Here is a 20,762-nt window from a genome sequence, read left to right as displayed (position 1 = left end):
CTAGACCATAGTTTGCACTTGGAATGTTTTTTACAGTCTCGACTGGCAGACAATATGGCGGTAGTGATCGTGGTGGCAGTTGTGGCGGGTGGGTGGGACTGTGGGAGTGTAAGGGTGGATAATTTGGTTGTGAGGGAGGTAAAGATGGGTTAAAGTATATGGGTTGAAAATGACAAGGGTAAAATCGTAAAAATCATATGTGAAATAGTAAAATACGTATGAAAAAGCATAACCTTAAAATAAAATTCACATATTTCTAAAAAAAATCACTTTACAAATGATGGCAATTTGAAAATGAGGATGAGGAAGAGGAAATACAGTCATTTCATAAATATGTAGTCCAGCTGCGTCTATAACACAATCTTTATATATGTATGTACTAATTACACATATTCACTATATACATTAAGGATTAAGGAGTATCTAAATAGTAGTTTAACCATTATAACTACGGTACTAACATCATACCAACTAAATATGTACAAATCGCTCCTGCTCTTTGTTCTATTCCTTATTTGCTAACAAACCTTATATTCGTATATATAGCATATACAAGAGTATACGACAACCTTCCAACCTAGCCATACAACCTTAGCCTCCATATAAGATGCTCTAAGACGGCCACCCAATCTGGAAATCGCTACAATCATACAAATCACCAGAAAATAAACCCGACTCACCATTGGTGGCGAAATCAGATGAGTCGACCGATTCAGGTAGAGGGAAACTAAGACCAAGAGTCATTGCAGTCTCTGCCCACAGAGCATTATCGAGCTCAGGTAAACTCGGGTTTGGATTCTCCCATAGACCATGACTCATGCCAATGTCATTCTCTCCGAAGCTCTCAGAACTATTGGTAGTAGTAGTGGTGGTGGTAGTACTATCAGTGATTGTGGAATTTGGTTCCTCAATGCGGAACCCAATGTCACTTGTAACAGAAACCGAGCTATTATTATAAGACGAAGAAGGTAGGTAATTATAGTAATTGTTTTGACCAAGCGATTGTTGATGGTACTGGTACCCAGGAGGAATCTCGGGTTGGGGTTGGGGTTGGGGTTGGGGTTGGGGTTGGGCCTGAGTTAAGGGAGTAGACAGTTTTGGTGGATAGAGTTCAGGAAGGTTAAGCTTGGCGTCAGACCCATAGAGCTTACGAGCAGCCGCATCATAGGCCAAGGCAGCTTCATGGGAAGTGTTAAAGGTACCTAGCCAAAGGCGAGCACCACGGTTAGGCTCACGGATTTCGGCAACCCATTTACCCCAAGTTCTCTGCCTCACACCCTTGTAGGTACAAAGGGCATTCTCAGGACCACCTTTACCCCTCATACAACCCTTCCTAGAGCTAGCTTGACAAGATGATGACTGTTTTTTCCCCTGTTTTCTCTCCTTTTCCATCACACTCGCTTTCGATTTCAACATAGAAATCAACAAGCTAAGGGAACAACAAGGTACAAGTACAACAGAAGAAAATTTCCAAGAAAGATGAAAGCTATTTAAGTTATGTTCCTAGCAAGGGGTCTCAATAAGTTCCATATATATAAGGGTGCAAAGTGGAAAGGGAAATGTGGTGTTTTTGAAAAGGGTGAAACCAAGAACCTGAGAATGTGATACGTGTTATGTGTGAATTCTGGGCTGATACTTGTCACCAAGAACCTGTTCATCGTGTCTCTACAACCTCTAACAGCTCCATATCATAACCACACATGGCAACAACAATATACATTATTATTTAACTCAGGTGGCAAACTCACATGATCTTTAACTGATATATTTTCTAGAAAGGAAATAAACACAAGAATATTTTAGTGTTTATTTTATATTTAGAAAACGTGATTATGAGGGAAATGTGGATAAGTATTGCAGTGGGAAACTGAGCCTGTTAGAAAATAGAAACCCACGAAGTTGGGTTTGACAGTTTGCAGAACTGCACAAGTAGTACGTGGGGTTAGTAAGAGTTTGAAGCATATCATTGCTGATGTGATGATAAGTTCAATACTCTGAAATTCAGTGTTTCAAGTTCAAAAGTTGACAAGGTTTTGCGTTTCTTATAGTGGGTCCAATGAGTTTACACTTGTCAATGAACTACGATGGGTGTGGCCAAGTGGCAACTGCATCTTTCCTTGTTTAAAGGGTTCCTTTGGGAATCTCCATTGTAACTTGTAAGGTACAAGTAGCCGTAATTCCAGAAATCCCCACGTTGTTTGAGCACAAATTCTCTAATTAACCTTAAAATAGGTCAAATATCATACATAAAAAAAATAAAATGCAATGAAATTAGCAAAAAGTTTATCCATCCGTATGAGTGGGGTGTTATTATCGACTTGGGAGGTTAAGGACTACCATCTTATAGCTTTATAATGCGATGAAGTCAAAAATAAAATAAGAGATCTTTTACCATAAAATCCTATGTTTTGCAAGGGGTGATAACGAGTCGAGCATGAGCTTCCACTTGATCAACTTGTACTCATGAATCAAAACTCGAGCTCGAGCTCAACAGCCTTTATATAATTGTTAAATTTTCATTTTTCTATTATATTTTCAATAACTGAATTCGAATATCATATATAAAAATATTAGACAAATCGCTGAGGCCATTTGACATGGTGATACAATGATATAATTATGATACAAAATATTTTCATAAAATAAGAGCAAGATTATATCTAACCACACAAGTTTGAGCCGTACGTGAGCTTTACGAGCCGAACCAACGTTAGCTCGACTTGACTCGTTAAGCTCTCGAGCCGAGCTTTGACTGAGCCGAACTTGAATTACTCACGAGGTGTCTCGTCTAATTATCACAACTAGGTTTGCTAAATTCTAACTTACTCTTGGTTTTTAAAAATTGTCTAATTTACCCTTGGATTATATGATTAGATCCACAAATATCAAAACTAGCTTAATTCTAGATTTTTAAGGCTCAAATATTGTTAATAAGAGTTATCTATTGATTAGTAAATAATGAGCATATTGAACGTTCACGTATTTCAAATGAGGAATCAACAAGAATCGCTCAAACAGTAAGAACAAAATTTGAATATGTAGGTTACTCTAGAGATTATTCATTTTTATGGCAAAACCAAAGATATATCTTAAAATCGGGGAAGTGGTAAATAAGCCCCAAACGTTTGCCACTACGTGCAAATTAGCCCCATAACATTTAACTAGTGCGAATTAGCCCCATTAGTTATACCCGACGTGCAATTCAACCCAATTAGAGATATCCGAGTAAAATTCTCGCCGGAAAATTGTGACATGGCACCGGAAAAATGACTAGGATGGATTAAATTAAATAATAATTTTTTTAAAAAAAAAAACCATAAATTATCACTACCTAATTAAGCTGCTACTCAACACCTCGTTGCTTCCTTCTTCAATTATCTCTTCCACCCTTATATGTTTTTGAGCTCCTTCTTCAATTCTCACGCCTCTAACCATCTCTATTTTTTTCCACCTCAATTTTATTTGATGTAGCCTACCCTCATCCCCATAAATCACCATTTTTGTAATTAAAAATTTACTAAGTATCACAAAAACTAAAAAAAAAAATTGAAATTTGGAGGAAATTGAATTTATGCACACTACAACTATATACCGTCATTTTTATTAAATGAACTATTGTAGAATGAAGATAGTAATGAAGAAAATGGGAAGAAGATGAACAGGCGTAAGAAATAAAACTAGATGGAAAACCTAAATTCTGGCAATAAAACAGACGTAAGAAATTAAGTAGTGATAATTTAGGTTTTTTTTAAAATTATTATTTAATTTAATCCATCCTAGTCATTTTTCCAGTGCCTTGTCACAATTTTCCGGCGAGAATTTTACTCGGATATCTCTAATTGGGCTAAATTGCACGTCGGGTATAACTAATGGGGCTAATTCGCACTAGTTAAATGTTATGGGGCTAATTTGCACGTAGTGGCAAACGTTTGGGGCTTATTTGCCACTTCCCCGTATCTTAAAATTTGAAAAAACACAAGGTACATTAACCTAATCTTCCTTTTATGTCCTCTTAAATAGCCTCAACTCAATGGTAACATTGAGTAGAGTAGAAGGTAAATAAATCACCTGAAAGATCCACCTAGGCGGGCCTCCCATCCTGAACAATTTACACTCAAGCCACCATTCCCACACCACCTCGGAGCTTCTTGCACTGAGCTCCCCTTCCACGCCGCAATCTCTCAACCAACTTTTAATGCAAAAAAATGGCCAGAGAGGAAGACTCCAGTGATTTCTTTTCTTATTATTTTTTTACGAGGTTTTCCATTTCTAATGAAGTCAAAAGCTCTTAATCTGAGAAGTAATAGACTAATAGGGCACTTTTCCAGGTTTTTTAAGTTTACAATTAAGATTCTGATTTTTCCAATGGTTAATTAATTGTAACTCTATTATACACGCAATACCGAGTATGTACTAAAACACACTATCATCTGAGAGTATGTACTAAAACACAAGCAAGACTAGTTGTTCATATAGTGTGGTTTTAGTTTACTTTGGTACAACTCAGGCAATTTGTTCTGCCAGAATACAATTATTCTGGACACCTCAGTAATTTTGTTTCTCTTTATTTTTGGCACCTAAAACAGGGAGGGAGGAGAGAAAAAAACAAATTTGTCTATTGCTTTTGGTTTGGATGACAACACAAATTGTCGTTTTATGCAAATATAATAGAACTTCACACATCCAAAGCATTTTCAAAATGAAAAGATAAACAAATAATGATTGTAATATTCAAAAATGGAAAGGTAAACAAACAATTGTGATGGAGAATTACAAACTAATAGTTCAGTACGGAATTATCAGAAGATAACATGACACACTGAAAACTTAAGACCTAGATGCCTGATTCCGTACAGAAGAGCGAAATTTGAGACACTACAAATTTTTCAATTGCGTGTGACATGAGAGCACAGATAAATATAGAATTGGATGTCGCTCATACCTGTAATACTGCACCAATGAGGTCCAAATCATTGGTAGCACTAGCTCAAATCCGTCGAGCAATGTACTGTATAAGTGTGAAGGCAAAAACAAACAAGCAGTATATATTAGTTCTAATCGTTGAAGACACTTGATATAAACACGTCTATTAGAAAGTAGAACTAATTATTGAAGATGATAGTCAATCAAAAACAGCAATTTTTTCTGATTTTTACCTAATTGAGAGTGACAATCCCAATAAGCAAGATGTTAGATAGGTTTGATCCATGTTTTTGACATGGCTACTCTTGAGCTCATCCCTTAAACCGAGGAATATTGGCGTGCTTGTATGAGAGCTTCAGTATTCAAGATATCTTAGAAGTGTTACTTTCCAAGCTTCAACTCTCAACTTATATCACGACATTTCCTCAAGCCATTCCTTATTTCTCCCAACATTTCTGTAACCTGGATGCCTTTCCTGAAATAAGCAAAGCGTCTATCATAAGAAAAACAATTAACTGGTAAACATAATAATGCAAATAGAGGATTTTTATATTTTTATATTTTTGAAAAATTTCATAGGGTTGATGGCATGGCATGGCACAGGCACGAGTGTGGGAACAACTATCTATTAGGTCTAGGATGAATTTGTACAGTGATAATCAAAAGCAGCAAAATGTTGAAATCAATATTTACTACACGGGACGAAGTCGCCGTTAGAGAGATGAACCTTAGAGAGAGAAGCTGTTAGGATCAACGTTGCTTTGCAATTGCGAAGACTAAGAACGTAACTTCTAAAACTTCTCTACCTACTTCTTCTACAATGAATTCAACAAAAATAAGTAATAATAATAATTCATCAACTAATAATTCTGATAAAAATAATAATTCTAATAATAGTAATACTAAAGAGAGTCGTGAGAAAATAATTGCCAGAATTCGTGCGGAGGTTGCAGCGATGCTCCGGCAAGCTGGGATTGATGAAGCGGAATATAAGGAGGAGAGTATGGATAAGGAGATCGCTGAAGAAGAAGGCAGTCAAACAACACAGTCGAGTGCAGAAGTACCGGTTTCAGCTGGTAAACTGACACCGATTGTGGAGGATGATGTCATGGATAGTGAGGAGACAGGTAATACTCTTAAGCTTACCTTAGACGATGTTCAGGAGGAGATTGATTACTGGTCTTTAGCGATTTATGGATATGTTATGGGTGCGATCCACCATGGGGGGCTTTGGAAGGGTATTTGCGTAGGGAATGGAAGGATTATGACATTGCGAAGATAGCCTTTCTTCCTAATGGCCTCTTTGTGGTGAGATTTGCTACTAAGGAGCACCAGAACTTCGTATTGGCTAAGGGAATGTTCTTATTTGATGGTAAACCTGTCATAATTAGACCATGGGAGGCCAACATTAAAATCACAAAAGTGTCTGTTAAAACTGTACCAATTTGGGTTAAGCTGGTAGGATTGGACCTAAAATTTTGGGGGTCAAAATGTCTAGAGAAACTAGCATCTCTTTTTGGGAAGTTTGTGCGAATAGATGACCTCACTCTGGAGAAAACACTACTGGGTTTTGCCAGGATTATGGTGGAGGTTGAGATTGACCAACAATTTCCTGAGAAGATAAGCTTTATGGATGAATTAGGCCATCAGGTCACTGTACTGGTAGAGTATGACTGGTTGCCTATAACATGTCAGAAATGCAAGGGAATAGGTCATAAGGCATTGCACTGCAGGAGAGGAAGTGGTGTGATGAGGAGACCTAATCCAGGTTATAGACAGAATCCCAATAAACAGATATGGAAGAGAAAGGAACCTGTGGTGTCAAATCTTAATGAAACAGATTATCCAATACTTCATAAGACTGCTACAAGTTTGGGACAACAAGATGGCTCAATCCCTATTGTGGAAACTAAGGGAAATGGAGGAGGGCCTGAGTCACTTGCAGGATTGATAACACCTGCTAACACATCCATACATCATTCAGTGGGTTCAGTGTTCACCCCTGCCAGGATACTTACCAGAATGACAAGGCATGAATCCAGGTTACCAGGAGGACAGGAAGGGGAATTTGTGGTGAACTTTAATTCTGAATTGGCTAAAACTGCAGAAATGGTTGATAAAGGAGGGGAGGGGAGGCTTCGCCTCTCATGGGTAGCATTGGAGTCCTGGAATATCGGGGGCCTAAATAGTTTGACTAAACAAAAAGATATCAAATGGTGTCTACATCAAGCTAATGTGGACCTATTTGGGCTCCTTGAGACTAGGGTTAAACCTAGTTCTCTAAATAAAGTAGCTGATAGTTTATGTGATGGATGGTCTTATATAACAAATCATTCTCATCATGATGGAGGGAGAATTTGGGTAGTGTGGAAGGCTCAAAGATATCAGGTGCATTTGATTGATATGGATGCTCAATATGTCCATTTGCAGATCAAAGACCTTATTTCTTTGTCTGAATTTTATGCCACCTTTGTTTATGGCTTCAATAAAATAGAAGAGAAGGTGCCATTATGAAATGCTTTAACCAGATTGGCTGTGGTGGACCCTTGGATAGTTTTGGGTGATTTTAATAATGTGATGTATTATAATGAAAAGATTGGCTTACCTGTTAAGAGATGCAGAGGTAGTACCATTTCAACAGACTGTAGATATAGGACATGAAATGCACTGGTGCATTCTTCACTTGGAACAATAAGCAGCCTAGTGCAACCAGAGTGTTTAGCAGGATAGACAGGGTGTTAGTTAATGATGGATGGGTGAATAAATGGCCAGATTACTATGCTCATTTTGCACCTGAAGGGGACTTTGATCATTGCCCATGTTTCATTAATAGTGGGGATACTAAAGTGAACAAAAAGAAAGCATTCAAGCTCTTCAATATGTGGATTAGGGTGCCTGAATTTAAGGAGATACTGAGGGCTGGTTGGACTATTCCAGTGCATGGGACTCCTATGTTTCGAGTGGTGAAGAAATTGAAATTTTTGAAACCTAAGCTCAAGGAGTTGAACAGTGATATGTTTTCTGACATTGAGAGGAATGCTGATATTGCTTATGGACTGATGATTGAGGCTCAGAAGCAACTTCAAGGTGATATTGGCAATATGAATCTGATGGATAATGAGCATAATCTCAGACATAGCTACCATATGTTGGCTCAGGCAAAAGAGGATTTCCTTGAACAAAAAGCTAAATGTACTTGGGCAAAGGAAGGAGATGCCAATACTGCAATGTTTCATAAAGTTATTAAACAGAGACAGGTGCAAAATAAAGTTCTGCAAATTGAGGATGCTATGGGCAATGTATGCAAAAAACCTGAGGATATTCTTCAGGCACTTGTTGCCTATTATGAGGAGCTGTTAGGCACAAGTGCAAACACAACTGGGTATTATCATACCATTGTTGCCAAGGGCAAGCAGGTGCATAGTAATGATTGGAGTGATATTAATAGGATTCCCACTGATGAGGAGATTAAGAACAGTATGTTCTCAATTCCTGATGACAAGAGCCCAGGCCTGATGGGGTACTCTAGCTGCTTTTATAAGAATGGATGGGAGATAGTTAAGGGGGATGTATGCAATGCTGTGAAGGATTTCTTTCAACATGGCAAACTTTTAAGACAGATCAACAGTACTAATCTGGTGTTGATTCCTAAGGTGGATAATCCTATTTCTGTGAAAGAGTTCAGGCCTCTGGCCTGCTGTAATACCATTTACAAGGTCATATCCAAAATACTTTGTGCTAGAATGGCTGAGATCCTTCCCAAGATTATTAATCCAGCTCAATCTGCTTTCATAAAAGGGAGAAGTATTATGGGTAATATACTGATTAGCCAAGATCTTGTGAGATTATACAATAGGAAAAGTCTGTCACCTAGGTGTATGCTTAAAGTGAATTTAAGGAAAGCATATGATTCCATAGAGTGGATATTTGTTCATCAAATGTTGAAAAGCCTTAATTTTCCTCATCATTTCATTAACCTGGTGATGCAATGTGTGAGTACTACTACATTCTCAGTTGTCCTTAATGGTCATTCTCATGGCTTCTTCAAAGGTAAACGTGAGTATTTGAGTAGGCTACTTGAAGAGGTTTGCATTGGTCCTCATTTCAGCTATCATTCACTCTGTAGAGGACTCAAGTTGACTCATCTTATGTTTGCGGATGACTTATTGCTATTCTGTAAAGGCAATATCTCCTCTATGTGCACTTTCGTGGAAGTTTTTTCATGTTTTGCTGGGGCATCTGGTTTACAAATTAGCAATGAGAAGTCTGATATTATCCTCAATGGCCTCCAACCTGACATTGAAGCTGTGATTTTCGAACACAGTGGATTTAAGAAGGGGACCTTACCTTTTAAGTATCTAGGGGTCCAAATATCTCATAAAAGACTCACTAAGATTGATTGCAATGTCCTGGTGGATAGAATGATCAAAAGGATAAGGGGCTGGAACAAAAAGAGAATTTCTTATTCTGGCAGACTTATTTTGGTGAAATCTGTGTTAGCTACTCTTCATAACTACTGGGCACAGATTTTCATTTTGCCTGCAGGTGTGATGGATAGAATTCAGGCACTGTGTCAGAATTTCTTATGGGAAGGCAATGATACTTACTCTAAAGCTCCATTAGTAGCATGGAAAACAATCTGCAAAAGCAAAGAACATGGTGGACTGGTTTACTGGACAGTAGAGCATGGAATATTGCAGCTGTTGGCAAACTTGTGTGGTGGATGGTCAGTAAAAAGGATCATCTTTGGATTAAATGGATAGACAAAATTTATATGGAAGGAAGGGACTGGACTGATTATAATCCTGGTACATCTAGCTCCTGGGCATGGAGAAATATTTGTGAAGTGAAGAATAGATTCAAAGAGGCTTACATTGATAATAAGTGGCTGGGTAAAGATGAGGAGTACTCTATTATTGATGGATATGAGTCATATGACTGGTTAATGCAGGACCCTGGTGTGAAGGTCCCGTGGTATACAATTGTGTGGAATAGGTTCAATGTGAATAAGCATTCGTTCAATGCCTGGCTAATCAAGCAAGAGAGGCTGCTTACTATGGATAGACTGCTCAAAATGGGAATTGTTACTCAAACCAATTGTTATCTCTGTGGAGAGGATTCTGAGGATCATGAGCATTTGTTTGTAAAATGCACGTACATCAATCAATGCTATGGCAAATTTCTGGAATGGCTAAATATCAGACTGCAGGGGGAGGTGAATGCAGAAAGGATGCTTAAATCAAGGAAAGGCTCGGGGTTTGTAAGACTGGTGTTGTGTGCTATGGTGACTGCAGTTCAATATCAGGTCTGGGGACTGTTAGGAATTTGTGCAGATATGAGCATTATGTGATTAATCCTAGCAAGCTAGTAGCAAATGTTCAACATGATTGTCGATTGAAATTGATTTTGAAATTAGGAGATGTTGCTTGGTGCAAGCAAAGAGGATTGATGTGAGGCAGGTTTTTGATGTTTTGATGTAGCTGTTTTGCTTTATTATGTAATGGTTAGGCGTGTGAAATGGATAGTATTGTATGATGGTGTGACTCATGTGAGCCTAGTTTGGCTGAGCTTAATATTACTTACATTTTCACCCAAAAAAAAAAAATATTTACTACACTAGTAATTATAAAAAAAAAAAAATACTCCGTCCTATTCACTATATTCTTCCCCTTTCCTTTTTGCACAAGAAATAAGAAAGTAAATTTGGACCACACAAAACACATAACTCCACATGCCATTGAATTTGGACCACACAAATCAACCCAAAAAAAGGAAATAGGAAAAAAAACCCGAATAATCCGTATAATAAAATAGGGAAGAATATAGTGAATAGGAGGGAGTATTAAAAAACAGGTGATATAAACACTCAGGGTGTGTTTGGATTGAGGGATTTGGAGGGAAAGGGAGGTGAGGGAATTGAAAGGATGAGAAATCCATTGTTTGGTTAGCAAGATGAAGGTAGAGGGATTTGGAGGGGAGGGAAAATGGATCCCTTTATTTCCCTCCTACAAGGCAAATTATTTCCCCACCAACATAGGCAAGATTTGGAGGGAAAATCATCTCCTCCATTCTCCCTTCCCTCCCCTCCCCTTCCTTTCTCTTCCCTCCTTCCCCCTCCCTTTCCTTTCCCTCCTTTTTTCCTATCCAAACAAGGCCTCAGGAGAAAGGAGAATATTCAGCAGTAGCAACTCTTATATTTACAATCTAGCCTAAGATGAGTATGATCTCTATGCCACCTCCTCCATTAATTTGCACAGTAACCTTCTTTTAAGCTAAAATTTCGTAGTTTATAGATTGGTTTACACATCTGAATAAACTAATTAGACTGATTGGCTTTACACCTATTAATGTCTGGAGGATACAGAAATATAGCACCAGAATTAGGTAACAGATTAGTGTGTAACTTTATATAATCCAAGGTCATTTATAGCATCTCAGTGTCATTCAATAAGCTGAGGAAATGACTAAATAAAGTCATCAACAAACCAAACTTCCATCTTAGTTGCACATTTAAAAGTGTGCAGAAGAGTATTTTCAAGGGGTAAAAAAGCGCCTATAATATCCGATTGGTGGTGTGACTAAACTGTATCTAGAAGATTGTTCCATCAATTGATGAACCCCTCCCCCAAAAAGCACGAGTTCATGCAATAACAACATTAAATATTTTTAAAGGGCAACAGCAGTAGTGCAACAGATTCCATAGATTCAGCAGAATGACTTTGCTTTAAATCAATGTTCCGTAACTCAGCAGTAAGGTCTGGAGCCATAGATGTATAACACTAAATCTATGCAAAAACTGTGAGAAACATACTGAGAGGCGGCACAACTGTAAACATACAAGAGCAGGTAATGACGAGCATCTAAAACATCCACATCCAGAAGCCAAACAAAATGCTGATGAGATGACAAACATGCACCAATGGGCAAATGATTTCATGGAGATGACACTGATGACAAGATGGCGTAATGTAAGCATTTGCTAAAACTAATTACTTACAAAACGCTCACGCCTATGACACTGAGAGGTCGTGGATACTCCTCAATCACCTTATCCCTTTTGTCACGAATCTGCTCATCTGTTATGTTATCCTCGGATGCAGTAGGATGCATGTCCCCATGCTCAACTGATATGGATAAAATCTGACCTGGATCTTCAGATCTTGTACCCGATCCCTGAGGTGCAGGCACATTGTCTATACCAATTTCACGTATCGCTTCAGTCAAGTACTGAAGCCTGTCCCTTGCCTGGAATAATTGGCATAAAAATAAATACAGAGTAGGAAGTTAATAAACATAAGTCATAAACTATTTGTAAATTTACAAGATCATAAAAAGAGACTCAGACGTTAACATTAAGAGAACCAGCATGTGATAGTGTAAAATGGCACTTGAACATAGCTCACATAATACCTGAGGAAGATCAATTTTGTTGAGAGCCACGATGTATGGCCGTTCGAGGTAATCAGGATTGTACATCCTTAGTTCCTATTAAAATAAAGTCATACATAAACATTTTATAAGAACAATGAATTATGTGAGTATCAATGGGGTACTTAGGCTTCACTTACAACAGCACTAGCATCATTTAGGGACTAACTATACTTAAATCAATTTTAACCCCAACATCAGTGTGCACCTTCTTAGTCGTTCACTTTTTATCAGACTGGAATTTTCAGGGCTACGATTCTATAATTTTTTGACATAATAACATTCAAAACTTCTATATCTCGATTGCAATGCAGTATCGCTGACCAGAGTCAATACCATGTCTGTATTATGTACCCATATCGAGGGTATTCGGGATTAGCAGCCTGATTGACCTGTCAAATAGGTCAAGCGGATTTGGGTTTTGGTCTTGTCGGTATATGGGTCGGGTCAGGATACGGAACAAAAATAGATCCTTACCCCTTTATTCTTTTTTACCATTTTTAGGATAAAAAAATGTATTTTGGGTTTCGGTTTTATTATCAAATGATATAAAACTTATATTAAATTGATTTATTAATCATTCTTTTTATTGAAAGTACTACTCCCTCCGTAATTACATGTTAGTCCCATTTATTCTTCGGAGGTAGTTTTAAGAGAGCATATAAAATAACTAAATAATACATGTTGGGTGAAACAATTAAAACTCACACATTATACTTAAACATATGACCCTGCTAATTCTACCACCCATAGCCACCAACCCCAAAACTTTGAGTAACTTCCACCACCTCTACCACCCACAATCCACCAACATTACGTCCTCAACATCTCCACCACCACGACCAACCTCACCCCGCAACCATGCTCCTCCCCCCTCACTTATATGATGGATTATGGGTATGGAGGGACACATGGGTCAAGATTTGGCTATGGAAGAGACGACCGGTTGAGGAGTCATGCTTGGACAGATCTGGGAGAGAAGGGGAGTCGACTTGAGAGGCCGTAGAGATGACTCTCTCATTGATCTCGGTGGTCGTGGGTGGTTGGGGAGGTGATGTCAATGGCTGTGGATGTCAGCCTAGAGGTTGGCTGGAGTTGGGTCACTTAGGTAGGTGGTTTGGTAGGTTGTGAAGAAGTGATGGGGTATTGGGGTTTGTTAATTATATAATTAGTGGGATTTCAACTAAAGGCCAATCCTGATATTTTTGTGTTATTGTGAAAAAGTTGTAAGGACAAGCTAGTCATTTTCAATCTAAAATTTACCAAAGTGAAGAAAGAAAATAAATAGGAACATCAGAACAACACTCCCCAAAAGGGAAAGTGGGAAAACCACTCCAGTACGGAGGAAGTACTAAAATTAATACTTTTATAATTAATATTTCACATTTAATCTAAAATTTACCAAAGTGAGGAAAGAAAATAAATAGGAACATCAAAACAACACTCCCCAAAAGGGAAAGTGGGAACACCACTCCATTACGGAGGAAGTACTAAAATTAATACTTTTATAATTAATATTTCACATTTAATATATAAATATTACTCGTAATATATAGTATAATAATATTTCTGGCTAATAAAATTTAGTTGAAATAGGTACTAACATTAGATCAGTATTTTTTTTTTTTTACGTTTTATACTTTTATACTCATGTTTAACATAAATTTATCTTTGACTCGTAGGGTCGAGCGGGGTCTTGTCAGGTTTCGACCCTAAATTGACGGGTCATTTCAGGTTCAGATCACGGTCAAGATTTACAGTTTGCGTTATGTTTTGACAGGTCTAAATCTGATAGACACTGATAAAAAAGGACAGTTTCCAGATATGCCTTGGCTTTTTTAGCACAAAGTTAAGCTATCTTGCACGACAGCACGAATACTGGGGAATATACAATACGAATCAGTGCTTAAAATATTAGGTTGGTAAAATATCTAACTTCTTATAAATGGAGGAAAAGAATGCATACTTCTTTAACTGTTCTGTAGTCTCTCACAGGGTCCTCGGCAGCTGCATCAACTACATGGACCAAAAACCGAGTTCTTCTCAAATGCCTCAGAAAATTACGACCCAAGCCCTTCAATGGTAGTGAATTACAAAAATTAATGACTTCAGCCTGGTTAATCGAGGTTATTGAGAGGGGGAGAAAAAATTACATCAGATAGATTACCTTTCCCAAGTGAGCGCCTTCAATGAGTCCAGGCAAATCTGCCAATGTTGCTTCAGATGAATACATCCCTGCCCCTAAAGTGGGGTCCCCATCGAGGCGTCCAAGGTTTGGCATAAGTGTTGTGAAAGGATAATCAGCTATTTCAGGTTTTGCCAGAGTAATCGCTGATAGAAGTGTAGATTTACCAGCATTAGGAAGTCCCTACAAAACGACAAAGTCATTTGTTAGCCCTTGAAGGAGGAAATAGGGAATCTGTGAGTGTGAGTGAAATAACAGGCATGAGTCAATGCATAGAGATTAGCCAAAGTTGAGTCTTGAGCATGAGAAGTTAAGATGAATATTAATACACACTTTGCTTACACATTCTCACATGAAGAAGGTTAAGTCATGACTCCTGATGCTAGTGCTTCGGTTTAACATCTAAATAATGATAATAGAAACACGAAAGCACCTGATTATCTGCAACTAACCTAAGTATCAAAAACAAAGAATGTGAAGATCGTGAACCTATCGAAACTATTGACATTATTTCCAATTAAAGGATGTCATCTGATGGCCACAAGTGAAATATATTGAGTTTCCAGACAAATCTTGTAAAACTGTCTTTGACAACAAAGCATTTTTTATGGGATTTAGAAGCTGGCTAAACACATTTTACTCGTAAATATTTATTATTTCGTTAGGTAACAGAAGGGTGTATATTTATAGATAATATAGGACAGCTAAATATTGAAGTAAGCGGTTAACAAATGTAAATCCTAGCATGAAGCACTCTATAAAAGGCAGTGTATCATCCAGAACCAATATCAAAGCCACAATTTCAAAAACTCCTTATATTGAAGAAGACGGATAACAACTGTAGTTCCTAGCATGAAACACTGACCAAAGCGATGTAAAAAATCTAGAACCAACATCAAACTACAAAATTTCAGAAACTCCTTGGAGAACACTCACAACAAGACCAACATCAGCAACCACTCTGAGTATTAACTCCAAACTAACTTCCTCTCCAGGCTGACCAAGCGCTAATACCTGCAATTTACAACAACAATGTAATTTTGCAAAAGGAAAAATCTCTTTCATGATAGACCACCACAAACTAAACAGCAGGTCTCTCTTGAAAAATTGATTTTGCTCGCCATAGATAATTTAACGTTCATCATTTGTTGTTGTAGTCCAGTTGACAAAACCACCGTAGACTGTGAGTAAGAAAAAGTAGGCAACAAAGCAATGTTGGACTAACCTTATCACTGTCATCTCTCATTACACTGGTCGTTAAACCCATCATCTTTCCTCTTTTGTGTTCCGGCATTTCTAGTAAGCTAATCTGCCAAAGGTGTAAATACTGGTGTCAATGCATTACCAATCACTACCGGATTTCACATCTATGAACAAAACCTTAGTAGGCAATCTGATATCAACAATACGACATAGGAAAAAAAAATGATGATGCGGGAGTTACAACTTAAAAGCATTCGTTACTAAGGCTTCTGGAATGTTTTCATGAGAAGAACCCACATGTCAATTGCATAAACAGGCAGAACATCACAGGTCAGCCACATCGGCCATGACACATTCAACAAAGTATAAATATCACAGACTGTTATGTCTTACTCCTCCTTGTCCACCTCTTGCCACAAGAACCTCTTCACCAGGATTAGCAAGATCTGCCAAAAGTTTTCCCCGCTTTCGTTTTACAACTGTACCTGTCAAAAGACAAAATTACTTTGTTATTGACTTTGCACCCATCGAGTTTACAGAAAGAGTGGGAAAATCATTCGGCAGGAGGCGGAATTCTTATTTCTCCGCAGATGATATAGCTAAACATAAACGTATAAAGCATTGATTGCCTCATCAAAGTCAAACAAGTGAAGCACAAAAGTATAAGACACATGTAGCATACTACAAAAGTGTACACATTTTATACAGACCTACAGGCACGGGTATACGTAGTGTTGGAGCAGCAGATCCATCTCGTAACTGGGGGCTTAAGACGCCCATACTGCCGACACTTCCACCACGTTTAGCATTATAGCGGCTCTTCTGGTGAAATTCCAACAGAGTATCTTTACTCTCATCGGCATAGATGACAACGTCACCTCCATGTCCACCAAGGGGAAGCACAAGAGATCCATCACTGTCCCTTTTATATGAACCTTTTTTCCATGACTTTGCCTTGCTAAGTTTACTTTCAGATTTCGAAGAGGCCTTTTCGTTGGGGATTTTGAGGACTGCGCCATGTCCACCATCTCCAGATCGCACTGTTATTATGACCTGATCAAAGTACTTATGTGGCTCCTTCAAAAGGCTGTCTGATGCTAATGAAGGTGTCTTGGCCTTGACAGATGCACACAATACAGTGAAACGTCTAACGCTTTTGCAGCTAAGTCTTTGCTGATACAACCTACCAAAGAGACATAGAAAACAACGTTAACTCCTGGGCAAGAGGTTTGAAAGTCAAAAAAAATCCTGACAAACAATGATTTTTGACACAGATCATAAACTTTTAGGCCCTTCGGATAAAATAAAGGAGGCAGAATAAAGAAGTTCCTTCATTGTCCTGAAAATGCTAACTCTATATATCAACAATCTCCTTCATGGGGATCATCATATAATAACTATATTACTCAGCTAAGAGGTATTGTTGCTTGATAATATAACAGGTAGTAAGCTTATACAGGGCATTTGATACATAACTGTCTTAATTCTTCAAACAAAGCCAATGTGAACTACAATTATATCAAAGTAATTAAACATTTTAAGATGCTAAATAAAGTATGCAATAATACGATTACCCCGTGTTTGTAGCATTGTATCAACCACAATTCTAGCCAATACAAAACTGACATCTTCCGTCCATAACCACCGAATTATACAGCAAAATCAGACAACGAATAATTAACCCCCTTCAGAAGGGGTCACAATAAGCACATATAAAATCCTATACTTCCTCCATCCGAGTTTTAGTGTCCCTTTCTCCCTCTTAATTTTTCCCAAATTAATTGTCCCCTTTCTATTTTGAGTACGGAAAAGAGTGTATATTTGATATTATCCACTTCTCCATCACTATTTCTTAGATAATTCTAAAATAGAAAGTGGGGAAATAAAAATGGGATGGAGGGAGTATAATATAAGCCAAGCTAAAATTACCGGAAGTTATCATTTATAATCACAATGTATGTGCATTTTGGTATCATAAACATTATAAACAATTTGTTGACCATTCAATTCTCTCGTGTTTCACACTATCTGTCAACTGTCCACAACCAGTTGCTAACTTTTGCAACAAAGCTTCCATCTTTCGACTTTCGTATCCAAATCCTAAAGGTTCCATAAACTTTAGCTCTAAACTATTGAATGACACATTAATATTCTTTCATACGTAGAGATACATGTGCACATTCTTTCACAAGCAATATGCATTGTATAAACCAATCTAGAATTAACAAAAGTTATAATAACAAACATAAATGCTGCAATTTCGGCATCATAAACATGACAAATAATTGGTTCACCATTAAACTTTTTCACATGCTTCGCAACATCTGTCAAATCACCACATTCAATTCCTAAATTGCGCAACAAATTTTGAGTTTTTCACATCCGAAACATAGAGATTCAATAAGCTTAAGCTCAAAACAATCAAATGACTCACTTCTACGCATTTTTTCACACGTACACATACATATGTGATATGTGCCTTCTTCATGAGCAATTTGTATCTTATTAACCAAGCTACAAACAGCAATTTCAGCATTATAAACATGATATCTAATTTGTTAACCATTCAATTCCCTCTTGTATTTCGCAATATCCATCGACTCTCCACATTCAGTTGCTGAATTGCGCAAAATGTTTGCACAACAAATTTTGCAGATTATCTTATACAAAACCTAGATTGGATAACTTAAGCTCCAGACAATTGAATCTCATTTTTTGTGCATTTTATCACACGTACACATACATTTTTACATTCTTTCATGATACATCATATATACCAAACTAAAATCAGAGAAACTCAAAATAACATGTTTCGCAATTTCTATCAAACTCTCAGAAACCATAGATTTTCGATAATTGAAGCTCAAAAGTAACGAGAAAGAGAGAGAGAAAGAGAAGCGAAACCTGGGAGGGGGAAGACGAAGGTCGGAGAAGAAAGAGGAGGAAGAACTCGCGCCGCTGCAGGAAAAATGGAGGTTACGGCGGCAATACGACGACGGCGCCGGAATAATAGTGAAATTCGCCATTTTTACAGGGGAATCGAGGATGATTGTTGAAGAGTAAGATTGTTGAAGTATCGTATCTAATGGATAAAATGCTAAAATTTTACTCTCACTCATCCAAACAAAAAGCTAACGCTTGTTTTTTTTTTTTTGCTTTATTTATGTATGGGAAATTTATGATATTATTCTTAATTTATAAGACTTGTGAAATTTTGTAATGTTATAAGAATATCAACCTATAATTTTAATAATGTGTAACTAAAGATATTCACGTTGAACGTGTTTCGACAATTGTAATAAAACAACTGTTACCTTTGGTTTAGATGGGAGGGAGTATAAGGGTGCAAATTACTCCGCGGGAGATGTCTTTCATGATAAACTAGTTTTATGTTCATGCAAATTTGCACGGGATTAAATATTTTATAAATTGGCAAAATGTATAAGTATTGGAGGAAAAAAAAAGGTATGATGCAATAGCATGAGATAATGCAAAATACATAATACTTTGTATCAGTTACAAACATATATATTCAATAAATAGAAGTCAACGAAAAACATATTCAATAAATAGAAGTCAACGAAAAACTAACACGTCTTACAAAAGTCGTTCCAAACTTATTTTATTTTCGAATCATTAATGTTGTAAAAAATAATCATTATTTTATTAATCTTTTAATATGTATGTTTGCAAATTTCGACGGATAAACAAACTATCGAAATAAATATTCTATAAAAGTACATAGTATAGAAATATTAGAAATTAAATAAATACTAGGTTTGGTGCCCGGCTACGCCCGGGCTACCTTTATTTACCATTTAAATTTTATTTTCTATGAAATATGATACGCTAAATTTGGTTAACACATACATTTACAATTTATATCTTGAAATTATGATGATATGTAAAAATCATCAACAAGTTATGAGACACGTTCACCACTCCCGCTGTTAATATTATTACTTTCACTACATCCCTTGTTAATACTATTTCTTCGGATACTGTTTTTTGTTTAACTACTCCTGCTATTTTTACGGTTAACCCGTTAGTTTTGTCAAACTCATATATTTCAATAAAATTATATTTTCTTAAAATCGAATTGTTAGTTAATTTTTCATACTCTCTCTGTTGTTCCTATGTTACTTTCATTACATTTGTTGTGACTACTATTACTTTCTCCCGCCGTCATTATTTTTTTTTCACTACTCCCGCATTTATTATTGTTAATTTCACTACTCCCCTTGTTGCTAGTATGACTTCACTACTCCCGCTGCTATTATTGTTGCTTTTACTATTCGTAATGCGTCGATTAGCTTACCAATCGATTCAACAAATATAATATTATTAGATTTATATATTTAAATAAATCTGAATATTAAATTAGAATATTATTAAAGAGCAATCATTATTTTTTACTAATTAAATTATAAATTTAATGAATTATGAAATATTATATTTTCGGAAATCTAGATTGATTTATCAATAAAATATTATTAAAAGGCTAGCCTAAAAATGCCACGTAGACAATACAACATGGGTTGAAAAAAAGCCACGTACACAATAACAATGTGACTTGGCAAACTAATATAACATGGATTGCCAATTTATTATTATATTGCATTAATTTAATTCACTTATTTCCTTTAAAAATCCATCCATATTCCATTAGCTTTAAACTTAATTAACTAAAAAAAACTATAATTAAAAAATACGGATTAACTATAAGTTAATAATTTCAAGATATTTTATATGGAGTAGTATTATATTTATTCGAAATAAAAAAAACTGAATACATAAGAAATTAAGAACGAAGAAGAATAAATGAAGTTAAAAACAAAAAAAAATTGTATTGTCACTAATTCACTACTTTTTTTTTGAAAGGCACTAATTCACTATTGTTGTTACTATAAAGAAAATATACTATAAATTTGTTTTATATAGAAGATGTTTTATAAAACTAATTAATCGACAAATAAGTATTAAAGATCATATAAAATATTTTCTTAGGAAAATATAAAATATA

At 36.5% G+C, this 20,762-nt stretch overlaps 2 protein-coding genes across 2 annotated transcripts; both read right to left on the bottom strand.

The window, feature by feature from the left end:
• Positions 1-301: 301 nt before the first annotated feature.
• LOC141594418 (uncharacterized) lies at positions 302-2,562 on the bottom strand. The gene has a single exon (XM_074414462.1). The coding sequence runs from the start codon at positions 1,414-1,416 to the stop codon at positions 613-615; it is 804 nt and encodes a 267-aa protein (XP_074270563.1). The 5' UTR covers positions 1,417-2,562; the 3' UTR covers positions 302-612.
• Positions 2,563-4,691: 2,129 nt separating this feature from the next.
• On the bottom strand, positions 4,692-18,896 carry LOC141596974 (putative GTP-binding protein OBGC2). Its single transcript, XM_074417259.1, has 11 exons — positions 18,644-18,896; positions 16,450-16,922; positions 16,133-16,224; positions 15,762-15,845; positions 15,473-15,550; positions 14,519-14,719; positions 14,318-14,425; positions 12,334-12,408; positions 11,921-12,168; positions 5,157-5,398; positions 4,692-5,008 (listed from the first exon to the last, which is right to left on the bottom strand). The coding sequence occupies exons 1-10, from the start codon at positions 18,856-18,858 to the stop codon at positions 5,326-5,328; spliced, it is 1,647 nt and encodes a 548-aa protein (XP_074273360.1). The 5' UTR covers positions 18,859-18,896; the 3' UTR covers positions 4,692-5,008; positions 5,157-5,325.
• Positions 18,897-20,762: the final 1,866 nt, after the last annotated feature.

Source organism: Silene latifolia, chromosome 8, assembly GCF_048544455.1.
Source record: "Silene latifolia isolate original U9 population chromosome 8, ASM4854445v1, whole genome shotgun sequence".
Lineage (NCBI taxonomy): Eukaryota > Viridiplantae > Streptophyta > Magnoliopsida > Caryophyllales > Caryophyllaceae > Silene > Silene latifolia.
This window is presented reverse-complemented; position numbering and strand designations above follow the sequence as displayed.